General features: G+C 35.7%; 3 protein-coding genes across 4 annotated transcripts; 2 read left to right on the forward strand and 1 right to left on the reverse strand.

The window, feature by feature from the left end:
- The first annotated feature begins 238 nt into the window (after positions 1-238).
- On the forward strand, positions 239-2,808 carry LOC119997370 (WUSCHEL-related homeobox 11-like). Of its 2 annotated transcripts, none has more exons than XM_038844325.1 (3): positions 239-900; positions 1,997-2,163; positions 2,621-2,808. In XM_038844325.1, the coding sequence occupies exons 1-3, from the start codon at positions 300-302 to the stop codon at positions 2,636-2,638; spliced, it is 786 nt and encodes a 261-aa protein (XP_038700253.1). In that variant the 5' UTR covers positions 239-299; the 3' UTR covers positions 2,639-2,808. The 2 variants fall into 2 exon arrangements, with proteins under 2 accessions (XP_038700253.1, XP_038700252.1); XM_038844324.1 differs by having other exon boundaries at positions 244-900; positions 1,985-2,163; positions 2,621-2,807.
- A 7,856-nt stretch (positions 2,809-10,664) lies between these two features.
- On the reverse strand, positions 10,665-13,678 carry LOC119997970 (cyclic dof factor 1-like). The gene is made up of 2 exons (XM_038845218.1): positions 13,367-13,678; positions 10,665-12,529 (listed from the first exon to the last, which is right to left on the reverse strand). The coding sequence occupies exons 1-2, from the start codon at positions 13,469-13,471 to the stop codon at positions 11,147-11,149; spliced, it is 1,488 nt and encodes a 495-aa protein (XP_038701146.1). The 5' UTR covers positions 13,472-13,678; the 3' UTR covers positions 10,665-11,146.
- A 5,494-nt stretch (positions 13,679-19,172) lies between these two features.
- On the forward strand, positions 19,173-21,253 carry LOC119997562 (microfibrillar-associated protein 1-like). Its single transcript, XM_038844676.1, has 2 exons — positions 19,173-20,440; positions 20,751-21,253. Exons 1-2 carry the CDS (start codon positions 19,260-19,262, stop codon positions 20,863-20,865), a joined length of 1,296 nt encoding a protein of 431 aa, XP_038700604.1. The 5' UTR covers positions 19,173-19,259; the 3' UTR covers positions 20,866-21,253.
- The last annotated feature ends 452 nt before the right edge of the window (positions 21,254-21,705 follow it).

A 21,705-nucleotide genomic window follows, 5' to 3' on the forward strand; every position in this document is an offset into this window, starting at 1 on the left:
TCTTAAGTAGAATGTTTGATTAATAAATCCCATCTCTATTTTATATATATATATGTGTTTTCACAAATGGGTATAAAGGTAATTTCATTAGGGTAATATTGTAATTTGACTTGGGTAGCATTCCTTTCACCACTATACAGTTACTTATATATAATATAGCTTTGAAACCCCACTTTAAGCAAAACCACATTTGAGTGTGAACAAGTTTTCATTATATTATATATACATATATTGCATTGGTTTTAGTTTCAACAAAAACATTTCTTAAATCCCTTCCACTTCTCTCCACACAAACACCCATGGAAGATGGTAATCAACAACAAGAACAAGGAGGTGGAGGCACAGAGAGATCACCACCACCACCACAAGCAGGATCATCACAAGCAGGAGGAGGTGAGCCAGTTAGGTCAAGATGGACACCAAAACCAGAACAAATCCTAATACTTGAGTCCATCTTCAATAGTGGCATGGTTAACCCTCCAAAAGATGAGACTGTTAGAATAAGAAAACTTCTTGAGAAGTTTGGTGCAGTTGGTGATGCTAATGTCTTCTACTGGTTCCAAAACCGACGATCAAGATCTCGCCGCCGCCAACGCCAGCTTCAAGCCAGCCTCGCCGCGGCAGAAGAAGAACAAAGAAATCTAAATCAGACTAGTAATACCTCTTCTTCTTCTTCTATGGTTTCTTTCATGGCAACACCCCAGTCTTCTTGTTATAATAGTCTTTTGGGTGGTTCTTCATCATCTTGTGGAGTTATAAGTGATGATCATGGTGTGGAGAATTTGTATTCAATCACTCCACAAATGGGTTTTCATCAAGATTTGCAGGAGCAAAGCTCAGGTGGTGTTTCTTCATCAATTTTGTGCACTCCAGAGACAACAAATTTGCACTATCATTCTGGTAATTTATTTAATTGCATGGCTATTAAGTTTTAGTAATAATGGGGATCTTAGCAGCTGGTATTCCAGCTGCTGAGTTGTACATATAAGATTTCATGTACATCATGTGGGACATGTAGACATGTAGAGTTCACGAATTCACTTGGATCTTGTACGTCCTACTCAACAGCTGAGATAACTAGGATATCAACTGACTGATGAGGGCTTTATCATTTTTGATTAAGTTTGGTCTGGATTAATTAACCAACCTAACTCTAATTATAATGACAAATCATTTCATTCTCATTCATTAATTTACTAGTCTAAGTAATTGACTGGTTAATTCACTAGATTTAGCTATGCATGTCATCAATTTGTAAAATATATTTAGTAACCCCAATTATTATATATAGTCCATGTTTTGGTGATGTTTTTTGTTCTAAATTTAAAAGAATCTTGTGGGTAGGTACTTTTTTTTTTTTGGGGTTGTGACAATATTAATCTAGGCCAGATTAAGAGAATAAAACACCAACATCTTACTTTTCTGCTGAGAAAAAGTGGGGTTTGCCCCTTTCAATTTTATAATTTTATTTCTTAATCCAGCAGCCTTTCCCTCTCTTGAAAATTTGATAGCAAAACTTAATTTCCTCCATGATTGATGTTGTTGCAATTCATGAAAGGAATAATCCAATTTTCTTCCCTCTCCTTTTTCTTATTCTTAGTGTTATATTTTGCAAAAGCTTTGATGGGTCTCTTCAATTGGGTTTAATCAATGTTTCTTTTGAGTTCAATCACTTTTCTGGTGAAATTAAACCAAAAAGAATCACTTATTTCTTCTTTTTAATCTTCTTTTCTTATTAGTTTTGCCCTTAATTACCCAAAAAGGAATAACCCAATTTAATTTGGGTACCCCATCTCAAGAATCCTTTTTTCTTGACTTGGATTCACTTGTCCCAACTCAATAAAACTAGGAAATAAAGATTAATGTTGTTACTAGTTATTAGGCAGGATTCATCACATATATATATATATTGTTAGAGAACAATCATTGATCAAATAATGGTATTGGAATTGTTGTTTTGATTGTTATTATTATTATTAATCAGGAATAATCACAGTGTTCATCAATGGTGTGCCAACTGAAGTTCCAAGAGGACCTCTTGACATGAAAGCAATGTTTGGTGATCATCAAGATGTAATTTTGGTCCATTCCTCTGGTGTTCCTGTTCTTGTTAATGAATTTGGCTTCTTAATGGGCTTACAGCATGGTGAAAGCTATTTCCTGGTAACCACATCCATAACTTTAATTACTTTATTAATTAATCCCTAATTAGTCCAACTTTTTTCGTTCATTTCCTTGTTTATTTGTTGTTGTATGATTTTCTACATCCTGTTCACATCTTCAAAATTGTTTGGCATGGTACATACATATATTCAATGAATCCAATATATTTAGCAACGGCACCAATAATGTACCTTTTTGGATTGATTTGGGCAGTAAAGGGATTCTCAGAATTCCTTGATCTCTCTCTACACTGTTTCAATGATGTTTATATATGCCAAACAAATATAGAAAAATCACTGGTTGTGTACTTTATTCTGCTTAATTGACACATATTATATGAATATCCTATAATTTCTAAGTAATTACTACATTCTTTTAACTGATTATCAAAATTCCTCTCTCTCTCTCTCTCTCTCTCTCTCTCTCTAAGGCAATGAAGGGTTTAATTTGGTTGCAGGTTTCAAGACAAACATGAACTGGCATGGCAGCAAATAGTAGTGGCAATATATCTCCTCCAAATTAATATGTGTGATGGGTTATTTAAGAATGCATGTCCATTAGATTTCCATGATATCTCTTTAGTTTTTCTCTTTCCATCTCTTGTTTTTCTGTTTTTTTTTCTTATTGGAATTTGGACGGTCCTTAATTATAGTTAATTATTTATTCATGAATAAAATGCTCAAGAAGGGTGCTATTTTGATTTGTGTGTATATATATATATATACATGCTCTCGATCTATACTGATTTTCCAGGTTTAATTTCCTTTTCATTTTATGCATATAATGCTATAATTGACTCCATGTTCTCAACTTTAGAGTAGTCGGTAGTTACCAAAGAGCCAACAAAGGCTTAAGGTCATATATTAGGTACCTATTAAAAAATCGGATCATGTGTTGTATCATTGGACCAAAGAGGACAATATTTATTGTGTAAACTTTATTTTTTGAAGATTGTTGTGTAAATTTGGTGCAGCTGTTGTGCCACTTCGATCCCCAACTAGAATGTTTTCTAAGTTTAACAACTAATGACGATGGATCAAGAAGAATTAATTCGTGCGAATTCGTGGACCAAAGCTAACAATATTGATTTGTAGTGTTTGGCCTTAATTTTCGGACAAAGTGCACAAATACACAAAAATCGCGAAATAAATGAAAACGTTACATAGAACCATTTATGTGTAATTGCATGTATTTGTAATTGTCGTGGGCATTCTATTCTCTCAAGGGACCTAATTAATAATAAATAAATAAATAAACCTCTGCTCTTCTGTCTAACTTTTTTCACTTCTTTCTTTCTACAACCACGCGCCGCCTCCTCTTGAGGAGACGGTGTTTTCTTTCACCGACTCCTCTCCCCCCAACACTTTTTCATGTTTTTCTTTGAGTGTTTGTTTCAATAAGATAGGCAGACGGTGGGATTCTCCCATGAATTTTCGTTCGGGAGATAACTTGGTTTCAATAATAGCGTATGATTTGGCGGATTGCGCTCAAATGACCAAATCTACTTCACCCAAGTTGTTGTTTTTTTTTTCAATCTAGCATAGTTCGGTGCACTCTAATTGTTTTTCTTGTTTGCTTATTTCATCTATTTGGGTATATTCTGGTGTTGTTTGTAATCCGGTATTTTACCTGTGTAGTCGGGTCTTTATTTGAAGTTTTCGACTGTAATCCATTTTTATGATGGTTCGAGTGTTTATGAATCTCAAATTCTCTTGCCTAAGTTATTGGATAAATGAATACAATTCGGTTTGAGAAATAAAATTTTTTTAAAAAAGGAGCTAATTAATATTTCACATTGTGGCCTTGATCGATATCTTTTTTTCTTATTTCTTTTTGTTGTAAGTAGGTATTAGGCTAATTATGAAGAAGAAGAAGAAGAAGAGTTGGGTAATATGGGCATACATGTGCAGTTTCCTTAGATTCTGGATTCAATTGCGCGCATTCTTTTAAGGAAGAACTAAAAAGGGGGGGAAGGGGTTCTGTCCCATGATTGACAAGCAATCAATCGCAGGGAACACTGCGCAGTTTTTACTCCTTGAAAAGCAGAATATCATATATATGACATTAAAGCTAGTCCAAGTTCATTGAAGATGTAATAAGTATGTGTCGCTGCTTGGGATATCCACCAGTAGATGATAAGCCCATTGGATCTCAACAACCGATCTGTGCGTCAAAGCAGAAAATTGTTGATGATATGTGTGGAGGAAAAAAGAATAGGCTCAGCAACGCTACACGCCGTGCTTACTTGCCTTCGAAGATGTGGTTGCTGGATGATGCTGTCAGGAAAAATCTGTGCCGTCATGAGCAAGAACGACGAGGAAAATTCTTGTCAGTCTTATACTTTATGTATAAAGGGCAGTGGTTTGATATTGGGAAGATCTATCTGGCCACGATCTTCAAAGCCAAGGATTTTGTCGAGAAGAAGCCAATAAAGGCGGGGAATGCTCCCTCAAGCAGTGTATCGCCCATTTGTTGATTGCTTCTCGCTGTACCGTTTCATCAATTCTACACTCCAGAATAATTTCAGCTTCGTTGAACAACGCAAGCAGTATGTAACTATTCCAATTGTGTACTTCATTCTATTTGGACAATTATTTTATTTTCCATGAATCATGACATGACTACTTGATTGTGTGTGGCTTGTGGACTTTAATTCTTGATGATGATTTGACAGATAGAAAATAAAAGCAAATGGCCACCAATGTATAGCAGCAAAGACTTCATACAAGTAAATATCCAGATTTGAGAAGCCCATATCTAACCTATAACCAGATTTCTGAAGCACCAAAACCCCATATTAAAACCTAAGACCATATTTGAACAGTCCCAATATCGCCCTAAACAAAAGAATCAAGCCCCCAATTGAAAGCATAAAATTGCCACTATGGTCTCCCTAATGGCTAGCTTTATATAGCTCGAATTATGATCAAGGAAGCGCCTTGTGATATAATGCGAATTGGCGATAGTAAGGTGTATGCTAGTCATACTCTCCCACTAAGGGTTCCATCATCTCAGCTGGAGGAATGAGTTCACACATGGATTTTCCATGGACGTATCTGACATGTGTAGTTTGTGGGTTAGTACAAAGGCCGATGAGTTTCCCTAGTGGGCATTGATTGGACCTCTATTTGATGTTCCAATGACTTTTAATTAGGTTGTTCTAGCATTTAGCTAATGTGTTTTATTACGCTTTAGCTTAGTTTTACATTTATAAGTGTTTCCCTTTGGGAGGTGTCCGGACACTTGCTTCATAAAATGAAACAGAGGCTAATCAAAAAGAATTGAAGAGGCTAAGGTGTCCGAACACCGTTAGAAGCCGTCATGACACCTTGTCACGATACAGCAAATTCAATTCTGTAGCACTTTTTAAGGGTTTTTTTGGGTATTCTTCAATTGTAACCAATGGGGATTGATATTGTAAGGTTAGTTAGGTACTTTCATAAGCAAATAAGGTGTTTTAACCCTAAGAACGTGTCATTTGTAAGGGATCTCTCCTTTTGGGGGGAGTAGTCTCCATTCCATTCTCTCTAGTTTTTGTTAAGTTTTCTCTTGATTTTGCTGTAAACACTAGTTTTGATCAATAAAATTGGTTGTTTATCTTCAATATCATGAATGCCTAGGTTTGATTTCTAGTTTCTAATCTCAAAGGGTGGATGCAAAGTTTCGATTGCTTGAGTTACGTTTAAAGAGTCGTAGCTTCGATCTCTCTCCTTTAATTTTGTGATAGTCGTGTAATTGGGTGCAAGAGAATAGCATGTTTTATTGCATTTTTGGATTGTATAATCTAGGGATTCAATTTAATGTGTTTGATTATAAATTGTTAATGCCCAATGCATGATTTTCTTAATTGATTGAGTTTTCATTGCATAGCTATTGATTGTGTGTATTGATGATGAGATCTTGTGAAATTTACGGAATATGCATGGGAGAGTTATGGTTAATTGGTTTTGAGTGTGAAACCAGGATGCTAGCAAAGTTGAGTCCCAAGGGGGAACATTAATCCATAAGAGTATGTGTCTACCCCTTTGCGTTCATCGTAGACCAAGAGGCTCGATGGCCTCCATGTAGGAATCGAAGTCTTCATGCCCAATTTCCTTTTCATATGCATAGTTAATGGTATCGCACAATGCATTGTGTATGATTGTGCGTATTTGTAATTATACCTTGAGTCTGAGAAATGAGCATCTACCAAGAAGGATTAAAGGCTAGATGTTTTTAATTAATTGTTATTTTCACTCTTGTTTTAATTTGGTTACAAAAAAGTGCATGCTTGCCGAGCCTTCGGCCCTTTTCTTTTTCCGTACTTTATTTGTTATTCTTTGCGTTTAGCTCTTTAATTAATTGTTTGCATTCATCCACCAAAATTTACATTTTGCTTCCTTGTGGATTCAACTCCGGACTCTCGGATTTTATTACTTACCGACTACCCTACACTTGGAATAAGTACACACGCGCACATTTTTGTGTCGGTCACGCACCCAAAGAGTAATGGTTGTGGATCGCACTGTAATTTGGTTTTGGCCGTCTTGGTGTATTGGGTTCTCGATTATGGATGTTGCGGATCTGAGATTGGGTTCTGCTAGCGTAGATCTTCAATTTTGGCTTGTATTTTTTTTTAATCTTTCCGTTTCAATAAAATCCATCAGATTTATAAAAAAAACGCCTTGTGATATAAGCGCACACATATATTTTATATATATACATACACACACACTTATTGTGCAAAATGTTTATTGCCCATTAGACTATATCTTAAGAATGTTTATATGAAGATTGTCTATTAAATAAGTTTTAGGATGAAAAAAAAAAAAACTATTGAGCAATTATCTTCATTAATATTCTCAACTAATATTGGCTAGAGCCTATTACATGTCAAATAGTTGTATTTTTGAAGTCATTCTATTGTAGTGTAAAAATATGTTCCCATATCTTTTTTTAGTGATATATGTTTAATGTAGTGATAACGGTGCGGCGGTGGACTTTTGTTTAGTAACATGGGAAAGATATTCGGATATGTAGCGCACATTAATTTATTAACATATTTCTTACAAGTAAAAGAAAATTTAATATTTCTATAATAATTAAGTTAATTAATGTGTGGTAGCTAATAAATAATAAAAAAACAATACAAGGCCAGCTCTGATGAGGATTTGTTTGAGGAGCAATGTGAACAAGAACAGTACTTTTATTACCGTAAATTACATATTTTTTATAATATATACAGATATACTGTATATATATATATATATATATATATATAGTTTTCCATTGTAATTAATTAAAATAATTGGTACTGCAGAGAGTGTGGGGGTGTGATGAAGGTTGCATGGCAAAGGAAGGTTTCAAGAACCAATGCAGGAAATGGTCAGGCAACTTGGGTTGTACACCGACCAAGATAACCAATCCAAATGGGACGGATGTTTGTACAAATATTTCTTTAATTATATATATTTTTACTTAACTGAAAAATATTTGGGGCACAATTACTGATATATACCCATGTGATATATCATAGTTTCAAGTGTTTTTATTGGTTGCCATGTCATATACATATACATACATACATACATACATACACACACACACACACATACACAGTTTTACTTACTGCAAATTAATAAGTCAGATTCTGTGGTCCTAGATATAGTTTAACACAAATGGGGAGTTCATTAATTGATTAGTGTGAAGATTACGTGGACTTGACTTGAGCTTCCTTGTTTTAATCAAAACCTTTGCACTTTGGCTTTTGCAATTGCACCACCAACGTTGTGTAGAATGTCGATTTTGCTGGAAGTCTGAGTTGGGCCGGGCTTGGGCCTGAAGACCTAAAAGGCCGCCAGCTCATTTTGTCAATTCTTTGATCAATCTGTAACATTCTTATTGTTCGGTCAGGCCCACTAAGCCTATATTGGAAAAACCCACAACACCAACCGAGTGTGCGCAACTGACAACTGCACCCAAAAGCGTGATCTTGTGATTTAGGGTTAGTCCTTTAGGTCTGAAGGTTTGTAATGCACCTCAGAGTCTGAGACACTGAACCCCTGGTCCCATCAAGTCTCCGTCGTCGGAGTTCGCGCTAGACCGGGCAGTCAAGCCTACCGGTTGCGGGTCTGTAAATGAGACCTTCATCACTCCTATTTTGTTTCTACAAATGGACATGCATATATATATATATATATATATATAGGGGAAGAAGTCATGGAAGGTATTTGCAAAGGCTCATGATTTGCCACATTTGTCACAATGAATCTTTAAGAGATGAAGCAATCTGATCTTATGGTTATTAACTGATTATACTCGCACATTTATATTTGTATGTATAGGTTATGTTTCCCAAACCCATCCCAGTTTTGTATTGGACCGGGCCTATGTGTCTTTTCCAATGTTGGACTCAGTAGCTCTTTTGTAAATGTTACAAGCCCGCTGATATATGGACCGCAAGAGGCAATGGGCCTGGAGCCCAAAATAAGAATTACCTAATTACTAAAAAGTAAAAAATTTGGAGATGACTCGGATGAGTAATGAAATAGCCCTCGTACTTTCAAAAAATGGTCAATTGAGCCCCTCTACTTTATTTTTATTTTGGATCAAGCAAGCCCTCAACCTTGAAAAATGGTCTCCGTTAGCCCTTCATGACATATGTCGTTAAAAAAGTCTAATGTAGAGTATATTTTGTGACATGGATGTGATTTTGCTAAAAATACAAATGACGTGTGTAATCTGACATGGTATTTTATAAATTTTTTTAAAAAAACAAAGCAAATCAAAATCAAAACACCTCTGGATTTTTATTTGGGAGTTTTCAAACTTTGGGGTTTTCGATTTGGGAAATCCATTATTGGGATTTCAATTTGACTTTAGGGTTCGAAGTAGGTCATTTGGGAGTTTTCATATGCCGTTATGAACCTCATTTCTGTAATAATGTGAATTCCCTCCAACTGTGCTTCTTTTGTTGCCGAATATCCATCGAAACTCAGAAATCCAAATCATATAACCACGAATGTTCTTCTAGGATATTGTTGTTCCCGTTTAAAGACTTGATTTTGATTGTGTATTTCTTCGTTTACGATTTTTTTGTTGTCTTCTGTTGATTTTTCTCCATCTTTGGGTTTAACGGGTTGTGTCAATTCGAAGCAAAAACAATGCTTAGGAAGAATAGAATGACGACTTTTCATCTCCAGCGGTGGTGATTCTCTAATGAACAATAATTGCAATGGCGAGGTTGTGGTGAATGATGATAAGGAAGAAAAGAAGGACAATTTTTCGTTGACCAATATCACCTGTATGTCACGTGGAATGTCAATAAAAAATTAAAAATTACGCATCATCAACTAACGGCCACATCATATATGTTACGACGAAATAGTGGTCGAATGGTTACTTTGGATCAACTCCCAAAGTGGAGGGGCTGTTTGATCCAAAATAAAATAGAGGGGATCAATTGACCCTTTTTTGAAAATATAGTGATTATTTCGTTACTTACAGTTTTTTTGTTTTTATCTGGCACGTTACACTCACTCCCTCACATAATTGCACACAAATGATATCCACATGATTCGAACCTTACCCATCAGATAGAGATACACGAATGGTAACCAGAGCGTTTGTTACTTCTAACTACTACACAAATGTTTTTTTTTCAAAATTGGACTAAACATGGTTGACGGACTTACAAGTCTCCAAAGGAAAAATCCAAAACCTAAGGAGAGAGAATGATCAAAAGAAAATGAAGTAGCTTTTATTCTTTTTCCTCCTCCTTTTCCTCCTCTAAACCCATAAAGGCTAAAGCCCATTGAACACAAGTGAATGATGACAAGTGCTGCTTAGTCATTATTACAATCAAAGGCGTTGATTAATTCTGTGGTGTGCTAATTTGGGATAATTAAGAACAAAAGAGGCTTTTGAAAACAATTACCATATAGAGTAATCCAAAAAAATCATAGAAGGGCATAAATACTAGCTTCCTAATCACTTAAAGAAACATACTCAAGGGGTTAGCCGAGTTGATTCCTGATATTCCATGAAAACCCATGAATTCTAAGCTCAAAACTTTTCACCGACACTTTGAATCAATGTAAAATGCAAAAACTGGACAATATACAAAAAAAAAAAAAAAAAGCAAGCAAGAATTTTAGTGTCTTTTATCTTTTTAATGATGCAAAAAGTGGGAATTGGCTTTCTTTTGAAGATGAAAAGTCATAAAAGGAGGGGGATATATTCCTTTAGGATTCCTAAAGTCATTTCTGCCTAAAGGAAAAAAAAAGAGACTTTTTCCAGGAAAAAGAAGAAAGCAGAGAACTAAATATGGCTTGAAGTTGGGCCTTTTTTTTGAACTTTAACATTGAGTGTTAACATGGCATCTTCATTAGCTGTCAAACAAAAAGAACAAAAAAGTACCTTGTCCTGAATATTTGCTGAATAGCAGAAATTCTTTTCCAAAGACAACATTTTGCTTGATACTATTTCATAAGCTTACAGAAGAAGTTGTGTAATCAAGAATAGAGCTTGGGATCAGCACTTCTGAGAAGAGTTTCTATAACTTTGGAATTAAAATCCAGCAAGCAAAGCCCCATTGTATTGGGGTGAACCATTTAAATTGAGCACAATTTTGAATGCATATATACAACAGCAAAAAGAGTTCTCTCCCATTTTTTTCTAAATCAAATCAAAGATAGTTGCATATAAGACTATGAACTGAAACTTAAACTAGCCGGCAGAGCATAAACAACACTCAAATCACTAACCTCTACTATTTATTTACTACATTTGATTGTTGAGAAAGAGTTGAGGATACTTGTGATTAGAAACGCAGCTTCTGGTACCCGAAAAACTTCTTCCGCGAAGTCATTATTCGAAGAAGGGATGGCAAACAATGGGAATTCACAAAGGCAGAGCAGAAGCTTTTTTGGCCCCTTGTCTACATAGAAAATGTGCATCTTCTATCGTACAGCTGAAACTTTGAACAACTATTGGCAGAAAACCCTTAGGTGCTTTCTTGAAATGTATGAGAGCGTGAAAGAGCAGCTGGGTTAGCTTCCAATATATGAGTAGCTCCTGATGCATGTCCCTCTCCTGATCCATTGCCAGAAGTTTTTGGGATAGCACCACTTGATAAGGAATCCTTTTGGTTGGGTTTAATGGCTAATGTAGCCCATACTGGACTCCTTGAAGCTTCATCTGGGTCATCAATTCTCAGTGTTTTCGGAACCAAAATACCTTTTTCTGCTTTATCTTCATCGAAAATATATGCATCTCTGGAATGCTTGCCCAAGGTTGGTGAGCCATTGCCTGAACAGCAACTAGTGCTAGTAGAGGATGACGGAGAAAGGCAACCATTAGAGCCAGCCAGTGGCATATTTCCTGTCCCAGCAGGCCACATAGGTGTGCAACCCCAATATGAAGCAGGTATGAACTGCAACGGAATGCCTGATGGACAAAAGCCAGGAACTGCCAGCATCGGTGTGGGGCACCACTGTACTGGATTCTGATTACTGCCAGTTGGTAAGCCAGCATGTTCAGCAGATGGTGGTGCTGCCATGGGAGCCACATTGTTTAGACCTGGACTCCAAGGGAAAACCAATGGAGGTACAGGGTAACATTGTAGAGGATTTGGTGTATTAACATTATTACAAGCTCCTGGCAAACCAACTTGATTTTTCTGTATGACATTTGCCGGCAGGCCATTTCCCCTGATACTCGAAGCTGTCATGGAAGATCCACATGAGGATGGCTCCTCCCCACTTCCTCCACCACTAAAAGAACCCGTCTCCACACCTCTCTTCTGGTCTCCAAGACTAAGCACAGTTTCCATGGATTCACATAGAGTAGCATCAGGACCAAATTTCGGAACCATCCCATTTCCAGACGAAGGCCTGAAGGTGGCAGCAGTTTCACTGGGTAACAAAAGTTCGTGATTCGACGAGTCTGCAGCATCTATTCTAGTAATCGGAACTCCATCAGAAGACACTAGTATCTGACGGTATTGGGAAGCCAAGTGCTTATTCTTCCTCCTTCCGGCCCCAATAGGAACATTTCTTATTGTTCCACCGGCTGTCCAATATCTCTGGCAATTCTTGCAGAAATGCCTTGGTTGATTGACATTATAATTATTGAAGTAACAGAACTTAGTTTCTAAACTATTACATCGTGGACATGACAGGATCTTGTCTGGCTTCTTAAAAACCTTCTCTTGATCTGCACTATTCCTCTCTACCTGATCTTCATTGGCCTTACTATTTAGCAAAGTTTTGTTACCTTGCACCAGAGTTTTGTTTTCTCCTTTCACACCTTCTAAAGCAGAAGACTTATCTAGGTCTATGGTGTCATCAGATTCCACGGTTATTATTTCACTGCAGTTGTTCAAACCCTGAAATTAAAACCAACATCAATGACAATCCAATTATAATTCCTATTCAATCGAAAAAAAGTCAACAACAAAGTCAAACAAAAGTACAATACCAATCCACGATCAAACAAAAAATAGACAAATCATCAAATAATGGGCAGTCGTTTTCCATTTTCGTTATTTTTCCTCTCCGCCTAAAAGGAACATGATCAGGTATCAAATATAAGGTCTTTCATCAAAAGCAATAACTCTAAATGGTCTAATAACAGGAAAAATGATCAAGTATTTGCAAATATGTGGTGAATTAATCAATAAAAACTATTCCAACACCTACGATTATGAAAAAAAAGAAGAAGAAAAAGAACCCCTAATAAATGATTTGAAGAAGACCATACACACCTATCATTCATTACAAAACCAAGAGTGTGTTAATAGCAAGTTCTTTCCTTTAGTCAGCTATAGTAGAAACTAAAAGTGGCTCAGTCATGGAACACAAGTTTGGGATTCATTTTCCCAAACAAGTTACTGAAAACTTCACTTACAGAGGTTCGCCCTTTTTATTTCAGTTTTAACCAAAAAAAATTCCAGAGATAGAAATTGAAAACGAAGTAATTCCCTCAATTTCAGAGATTTCCATTGAAGTCCAACCGTAAATTTAATACACCTGAAACCAATCTTTTCCATACAAACATATTAGGAGAACCAACTCTAAACACAAAAATTAAAAGTCCCCATGAATGAAAAATCCAAAATATGATTCCAAATAGTAGCTAAAGCAAAACCAATACTTCATTTGACATTAAAAATCAACAAAAATAATACAGATTTTAAGTCAATCCAGTATGTATGTATGCGTACCTTGAGCGTGGACTTGGCCGGAATCTGCGTTTCGGGGACCGGAATCTTGGCTCCGAAGAGCTTGATAGCTGGATCTTTTGATTGAGGCATATCTCCGCTGTTCATTTTAACGATCAAAAAGTTGTAGCAGAGTTTGAAGAGTGACAGAGAAACCCATATGTGAAACAACGAAAAGGAAGCGTCAAGAGAGAGACCCTATTCGAAGTCTTTCTCTTCTAAAAATCCACAAAACAAAAAACACTCGAACAAGTCTGAAGGCTCTTCCATGGAAGTCCCAGATTAAAAGGATAAAGAACGTGAATGAGCAGAGAAACAGAGATTACACTTTTTTTTATAACCTTTTGTCCTTCTTTTTATTTAATATATTAAAAATTGGTATCACTTTTTCTATTTCTTTTTTTTTAATATATAAAAAAGAATAAAATGACATAGTAAATCACATGTTTTTATTTCTTTTTTAGTTTTATTCATGAAACTCAACTTAACTTTTTTTCCTCAAAAGAAAAAATTTATTAAATCAATTTTTCATTGTTTTCATAATCCTTTATTGAGATAAATTATAACTTTAAATTTTTTGTTTAATCTTTAACTAACATGTTTCATTTCGCCAAATTATTTCTTGTCTGCTCATGAATTGAGCAAAAATTCAACAGATATTTTAAAATAATTTGCATCTCTTTTATGTGTGTTTTCCCTTCCTCTATTCCTCGCTTGCTTATTAAAAAAACATGTTTAATTTTATTCCTAAGAGTTACTATGTTAGCAAAAAAATCTATTTGAATTCTTATTGGCATAAACTAATCACATTATGTGACTAAAAAAAAGTCAATATTTTAGTGTGTAAAAGGAATAAAAAGTCGACAAATTTTATCAAAAAAATCAAAATTGGACATATGCCCAACTTGTTTTGAATAGACGGTTAAATATGCATAGTTGCATTTTTTTTATGGGAGATTTGTGGGCCGGTACACTAGGGTCTACTTATTTGTAAAAAAGTGTAACCATTAAAACATTATTTTAAAAAAGTCCAATGAAGACCTGTTTTTACCAAAATAACCTCATATTTCATTTTCTCTCCCACAAAACCTTCCTCCTTATACCGTGATTTTCCCTTTCATCACATCACGTTTTTCTCTCTCTACAAATTGCAAGAAACTACCGATTTTTGGACCTTAAAACCTCCATTTTCAGAGATTTCACATCCATAATGACGTTTCTTTCTCAATCTCGAGTGATACTATACTGATTTTCTGAAAAATGGTTAGCATATTACATATCCAAGGCTTTTTGTCGGTTAATGGATACTTTGGTGATATTATCTGAAATTTGTGCGCCGAAAACCTTTGTTCGTTTTCAAATCATGTTTATATGTCTTGATTTTTGAAAATTTTGGTTAATTTCTGACACATTTACTAGTTAGGATTAGTTGGAATCTGTTAGGGTTTTTGATACAATACTGATACTTTTGTGCATTTGAGGCTTTCATGTGGTTAATTTTCATCCATTTTTCTTCAATATTTTCAAATTTTGGTTTGAATAATATTGTTTCTGGTGTAGAAGGTACCTTTTTTTTGAAATTTTGGTAAACTGATACTATAGTGAAACTTTTGTAATTGCAGCAAATAATTGATACTATAGTGATACTAAATGTGTATTTCGATATCAACAATCAATTTGTGGGAATGTAAGTGGTTGAGGGATTTTTTGCTTGCTTACTGGTGAATTTTAGTGCAGATATGACATTTTTCTTTGGTATTTTGTTGAACTAATACAATAGTGATACTTTTAAACAGAATATCCAATTTAGTGTTCAATTTATATATTTTCCTCATAAAATGATGATACAAATGTTGGAATGTAAATTTGATTGCATTACATGTCTTTATGGTTCAATGGTATCATTTTAGTGGATTTTTTGTGTTGGTGATACTATAGTGATACATCTCTGCACCTGTAAATGTTTTTTCAGAATTAGCAAGAGAGGTAACCAAGAAAAGAAAATCAAGAAATCAAAAGTAATTAGGAAGAGTAAGTATGCATACTGGTTCAATTGTATCATTTTAGTGGATTTTTGGTGTTGGTGATACTATAGTGATACATCTCTGCAACTGTAAATTTTTTCCAGAATGAGCAAGAGAGGTACAAACAAGACAGAGCGAGGAAGGAAAGAAGAGAGAACGAAGCATAGCCTAGATTGAGCAACGAAGCATAGTCTAGATCTGGCAAAAACAGAGACAACAGCAACTCGACGCAGTTTAGATCTAGCAACAAAGAAGAAGGCGATGAAGAGAGGAGAAGTTCGGCCAAAAACGGAGAAGAAGGCAACGAAGAACAATTCAGGTCGAGAAGAAAGAGGAGGAGGAGGAGAGAAAGAAGGAGATAACTTTTAGTAGAGAAGAATGGGAGAAAGAGGGGACACACTGGAATTGGATAGTTGGAGGGAGGAGAGGGAGGAGAAGAAGAAGAAGGGTATTGTAGGTATAAATCAAAAAATATCTTAAGTCAGATGACCAAATTACCCTTAAATTGAACTTTTTTACAATTTTAAAAAGGCCTACGATCTTTTTACAATTAAATTGTCTAAAGTGCTCTTAGTGCCAATTGTCTGTTTTTTTATTAAATATGCTTTATCCCTAATTTTATTATAAAAAATATTTTTTTTCATTAACAAAACTTTCTATTCATATTTTTTTAGTCTTATTAGAGCAATATAAGTATGGTGCCAAGCTGGCATTCTAGTCGGCAGGGAAGTGATTTAATGACCAAAAGATGAGTGGTTAAGGATGAAGTTTTTGAAATAACTAAATATAATTTATTTTTTTGTCCCTCAACTATACTCATAGTTTACTTTGCCATGTAAAGCAATATATGGAGTCAATGACATTATATTAATTAACTAGCTTTATGGTATAAGGTCTCTTGCATTATATAAATTGTGTAGATCTAAGGGACCACAATGTACATGTATATTTTAAGTCACAACTTGATTTATTTGTTTGACTTGTGCATTTAATTTGTGTAGATTTGGCAACAAGAAGTCATGTGGTGAGGGGTGAGTGTTTTTTTTTTTTTAAATATTGAAGAAGGGGGATTGGTGGGGCGCGAATTCGAGATCTTTATGAAATACCACACACACGAGTATCATATGAGCTACTCGTGTTGTTAGATAATTAAATAATATATATGATCACACATTTTGTCATAAAAAGTAAGCAATAATTGAGTAAAAACTGATTTTAGTGTAAATTTTAAAAAATCCTAATAATTGTTTAAAACATTTGACCCTACAATTATATGTGGACAGGGCTATTACCAATATGTTTGATTGATCTAGTTGTCAATGGGGAAGAGAGAAAGATATGAATAGCAAAATCTCATCCTCATTTTTTGGGGGCCTTAAATAAAGTTGGGGGTTTGATAGTATTGTCTGCTTTTTTGGAGCTAAAGGAGGGCCCTCTTTGAAATTCCCTATCTCTTAACACCAAAAAGCCAAGAAACCATTTATTTTGGCCCACCAAAAAGGGCCTTTTTCTAACTTCAAATTTGGAACTTTTTCCTTTTTCTTTTTTCACCTTTTATTGCTACTTTACTTCAAAAAGTGTAACAAGAACCCTAAGCAATTTTAGGTCTTTTTGGCTAACAAAATTATTATTGCAAGTTTTTTTTTATATATTTTTTTTATATATAATTCGAAAATGACATGTAACCCATCTATCTGGTAGTTCATGGGAGTCCAACAGGTTTATTCCATTGATTTAATCAATGAAATAGTTTTATTTACATTATTTTATCCCATAATTTATTGTCTAAAATTTATTGTTTTAATATAAATTCTATTGTTTTTTAAAGCACAGTTTAGAATTCATTGTTTTAATTTTGAATTCATTTGTTTAAGAAATTATATTGAAAAAAATAATGGAATTAAGATTTACCCGATAAAACTCATCTTTAATGAATCTTGTTATAAAGAGTTTTATACGTTGATTATGAATATGTAATTTTTTAAAAAAAAATTAACAAGTATTTTGAGAGTTAAAATGTTTTAAAATTTTGTTTAAGAGATTTGGATTCCTATAAACTATCACTATATGAACTACCTAGCACTACTGTATATAATTTGATGTAGATCAAATCCTCCATTCTTGTTGATTCACACAGAATACCAAGATATCGCAAGTGCGGCTGAGAGACCTTCTCATTCTGTCATTCATTCACCATGAACTCCATTACACACGGATCCTAAGGACCATGGGCCCTGACAACAAAGGCCCAGCACAAAAGGGGCCCAACACAACAAAGAAAAGCCCAACAAAAGAACTAAAAGCCCAACCAAAACGGAAGAGAAACAATAAACAAAAGACACAGGGGATACAAGAACTACAGGTTCTTCTAGGAACATTAAACTCCGAAGCATATGATGAGCCAACGCATGATCCTATTGCAGCCTCTAGGCGCATGTTGGAAGCAAACATTAGACCAAAGCTTTGGCTGAGTCCACTAAATGGCCAAAGAGAGCGATTGAGTACTTGTTAGTATTCAGTGCCTAGACAAGGATGCTTGAGTTTGGCTCCACTATGAGTTCACTAAATGCCTGCCTCCATTGCCACTTGACAACCATAAAGCACTGCATAAGGCTCGGCAACACTGGGATCAAAGCCACCTGAATAGCAACCAGTAAAATGCTAAGCAAAGAGGCCCAGAATCATCTCTCTTAGGATAGCTCCCACACCGATTGCCCTGGCTTCTTTCAAGGTTGCGCCACCAACGTTAAGATTGAGACAATGTGCCCGGGGGGGTCGCCAACAGGTATTTCTCGTATTATGAGGGGAACTCCGATAAGACACATCAACTTGGAGCAAAATTAGAAACATCGGCATCACTTTTGCTAATTCCTTGATGGAAAAACTGGCTCTTTCTTTCTCAAATTGCCAATAGAGACGGGCGAAAAAAGATGCGTCGTGCTTGTTCCTAGATACTAGAATATTTGTTAGACAATCTTGAAACTTCGTGTGCGGGCATAATAACCTTAATTTAGGTCTATATTGAATGTCAAAAAGGATAAACTTGTTACATTTAATTTATTTTTTTAATAAAAAATGACATGTTATCATTCTTGTAGACAGCTAGGCAAATTTTGGCGTTAAATTATCGAAAAATGGAGATTGGGATAGATTTAGGCGAAGTTTTGAAACATCAAGGACATAAATGAGAAATTTTAAACTTAAACGATAGAAACGATAAATCGATGAAACTTCAAGGACATAAAGAATAATTTAGCCAAAGTTTTGAAGTTAAATGTTGAATCTGATTTTGAGAAATATATAGTTTTGTGTATTTTTTTCATTTAGGATAATGCTTTAGATTTTCAAAAAGTGATATCCATTTAATATGGAGTGTTGGATGTGAAGTAAGTCCTGCATATGTATTTTTAATCAATGACTATTTTAATACCATATAGATTTGGGGGACTTTGAATCATATTTTGGGGGTCTAACATTCTCCTTTAATTTATTACTCTATAGTAGATATGGCTATAGACATACATACCCCTTTGGCTTTTATTTAAACATCACATAAATTTGAAAATTTATTAGGGTTCCTAACATTTTCTTTTCATTTACTATTCTAAATTATATGGATATAGACATACATATTTACATACCACTTTGGCTTTATTTTATTTTTTACTTTTTATACAAGTTATTTTGGACCGTTAGCTGAGAGTGCTAAGAACCATTGGATTAAACTCAAGTCAGGTCACGTGCGAACTAGAGAAATCGATCCCCAATATCTTCTCCTCAGGGTTTTCTTCGATCAAAGCTTCAAACTTTTTTAAAAACCCTAATTTGCTTAACCGCTCTCAATCTGAAACAGCTAGAACCACAGCAACAATATGTCGGTTACAGCTGGTGTTAGCGATACCATTATCGCTATTCGCGATAAGCTGAGAGGGAAAATCGGGCAAACGAAGGTCAAGAGGTATTGGCCTGGTAAGGCTCCGGAGTGGGCAGACGATGTCGATGAAGATGGCGATATTCGTATGGCCAGGTCGGCCGCCTTGGAGAAGGCTTTCCCTAATCAGCAAGATTCTGATCTTGCGGTGAAAGATGACCCAAGGCTGCGCCGTCTCGCTGAGATGAGGATCGATAATCGTGAAGAGGTTAGGGCTGATCACAGGCGTATTAGGCAAGCCGAGATTATTTCTACGGAATTAGAGGAAGCGAGAAGGCTAGAGGAATTGGAGGAAGAAGATGAGGATGCGTTGGAGGAGAGGAGGAGGAGGATTAAGGAGAAGATGCTTCAGAGGGAGCAAGAAGAGGCTGCTCTTCTACCTGAAGAGGAGGAGGAAGAAGTGGAGGAAGAGGAGGAAGGAGAGTCTGAATATGAAACTGACTCTGAAGAAGACACAAGAGGTGTAGCAATGGTGAAGCCTGTGTTTGTGCCAAAGTCTGAGAGAGATACAATAGCTGAGCGTGAGCGGCTTGAGGCGGAAGAAATAGCAATTGAGGAATTGGCAAAGAGAAAATTGGAAGAGAGGAAGTTGGAGACGAGGAAGATTGTGGTTGAGGAGATTCAAAAGGATTCACTGATACAGAAAAATTTGGAGATGGAGGCAAATGTTGCTGATGTTGATACTGATGACGATGTCAATGAAGCAGAGGAGTATGAAACATGGAAGACAAGAGAGATTGCAAGGATCAAGAAGGATAGAGAGGAGAGGGAGGCATTGTTGAAGGAGAAGGAAGAGATTGAGAGGGTGAGGAACATGACAGAGGAGGAGAGGAGGGAGTGGGAGAGGAAGAATCCCAAAGCTGCTCCTCCACCAAAGCAGAAATGGAGGTTTATGCAGAAATACTACCACAAGGGTGCCTTCTTCCAAGACGAGGCTGATGACCATGCCGCAACTGTTGGAACTGCTGATATTTACCAGCGTGATTTCTCTGCCCCAACTGGAGAAGATAAGATGGACAAGACCATATTGCCCAAGGTTATGCAGGTCAAACACTTTGGTCGTAGTGGAAGGACAAAATGGACTCACCTTGTCAATGAGGATACAACTGATTGGAACAATCCGTAAGTTTTCCTTCCTAATCTGCCTGCTTATTGCCTCTTTTGATTCATAGGATGAACTTTAGTCTGCAGAAAGCAAATATTATACATAAAAAGTTTGTGATAGTGCAGAAGAAATGGTAGATGGGGAAGTGCTTTAGGTGCCTTGATAGCTTCTTTAAAAAAAAATTTCTCAACGATTCATCTTTCTCAATGAGCTTACACTCTAAAAAATTAGGAAGTAACATAAATTAGGCATCTTGATACAATGTTGTAGGTTGTTAGTTATGATTGAAAAACAATGGTTGACCCTATTGTTTACTTGGTTTTGCAGGTGGACATACAATGATCCTCTACGGGCTAAATATAATGCGAAAATGGCTGGGATGAATGCACCTATTGCTAAACCCAAGGGAAGCAAAAAATTGAAGAATTGGGATAACCAATAAAAGTTTTGAAGATGGTCACCAGGCGCCAGTTCGAAAATCTTTCGCGTGATTATATCAAACTGACCATAATATGTTTGGTGAATTTACGGTATTCTGCTTACAATGATGCATATGCAGGCATGATTAGGTTTATCCATTTGCGTAGTAAGTATAGGATTCGCCTTAATCATGGTACATGTGCTTAGAGATAAATAATCCTATTATATCATTGCCTGTGTCTTTTTGTTCCTCTATGTGTAAGTGACATATGATCCTGAAGAAATTTGAAATTTAGAGAAGGGATTATGTAAAGTTATTCTGTGGGTGCATAAATTTGTTTATTGTATTCAATACAGCTCTTTTTTTATGAGAAGCATATTCAATACAGCTCTTGCAGCCATTCTATCAATTCTCTTGTGGTGATTTTCTTCCTTCGATCCTTCGGATGTTATTGGTCGATCAAGATTACTGTGTACGCTGATCTTGGCTGTCATGATGAGATTTGCATGCTCTCAGACTCAGAGTCTCAGTAGTATTCTTGTTAAATGTGCTGCTGTTTGCCTAATTGAAACTATAATTTCAGTTGGCTTCTTACATAATATAGTGAATTTGCATATCATGGTAATGTTGTTGTACTGGGGTTATTGCCTTTTCGTACCTCAGCTTTCTTTTGGGTTGATTATGATCCTATAGTTGTATTTATATTCCTATCTGCAGACATGCTAATTATTCTTGATTTTGTATATCAACCGAAACTCATGGGTTTGATTTACTTATCTAAAGCATTACCTGCTAGAAACGATATACAGCGATAATCTATCCCCTCGTAGGAACAGTGATTATCACACATTTCTCTTCGGA

Source organism: Tripterygium wilfordii, chromosome 4 (genome assembly GCF_013401445.1).
Source record: "Tripterygium wilfordii isolate XIE 37 chromosome 4, ASM1340144v1, whole genome shotgun sequence".
NCBI lineage: Eukaryota > Viridiplantae > Streptophyta > Magnoliopsida > Celastrales > Celastraceae > Tripterygium > Tripterygium wilfordii.

Excerpts from the sequence above, each read along its gene's own strand:
- LOC119997370 (XM_038844324.1), top strand. The coding sequence starts at position 300 with ATGGAAGATGGTAATCAACAACAAGAACAAGGAGGTGGAGGCACAGAG. Across the intron at positions 901-1,984 it reads AAATTTGCACTATCATTCTG|GAATAATCACAGTGTTCATC; the intron begins GTAATTTATTTA and ends ATTATTAATCAG.
- LOC119997970 (XM_038845218.1), bottom strand. The coding sequence starts at position 13,471 with ATGAACAGCGGAGATATGCCTCAATCAAAAGATCCAGCTATCAAGCTC. Across the intron at positions 12,530-13,366 it reads CGGCCAAGTCCACGCTCAAG|GGTTTGAACAACTGCAGTGA; the intron begins GTACGCATACAT and ends TTTTAATTTCAG.
- LOC119997562 (XM_038844676.1), top strand. The coding sequence starts at position 19,260 with ATGTCGGTTACAGCTGGTGTTAGCGATACCATTATCGCTATTCGCGAT. Across the intron at positions 20,441-20,750 it reads ACAACTGATTGGAACAATCC|GTGGACATACAATGATCCTC; the intron begins GTAAGTTTTCCT and ends TTGGTTTTGCAG.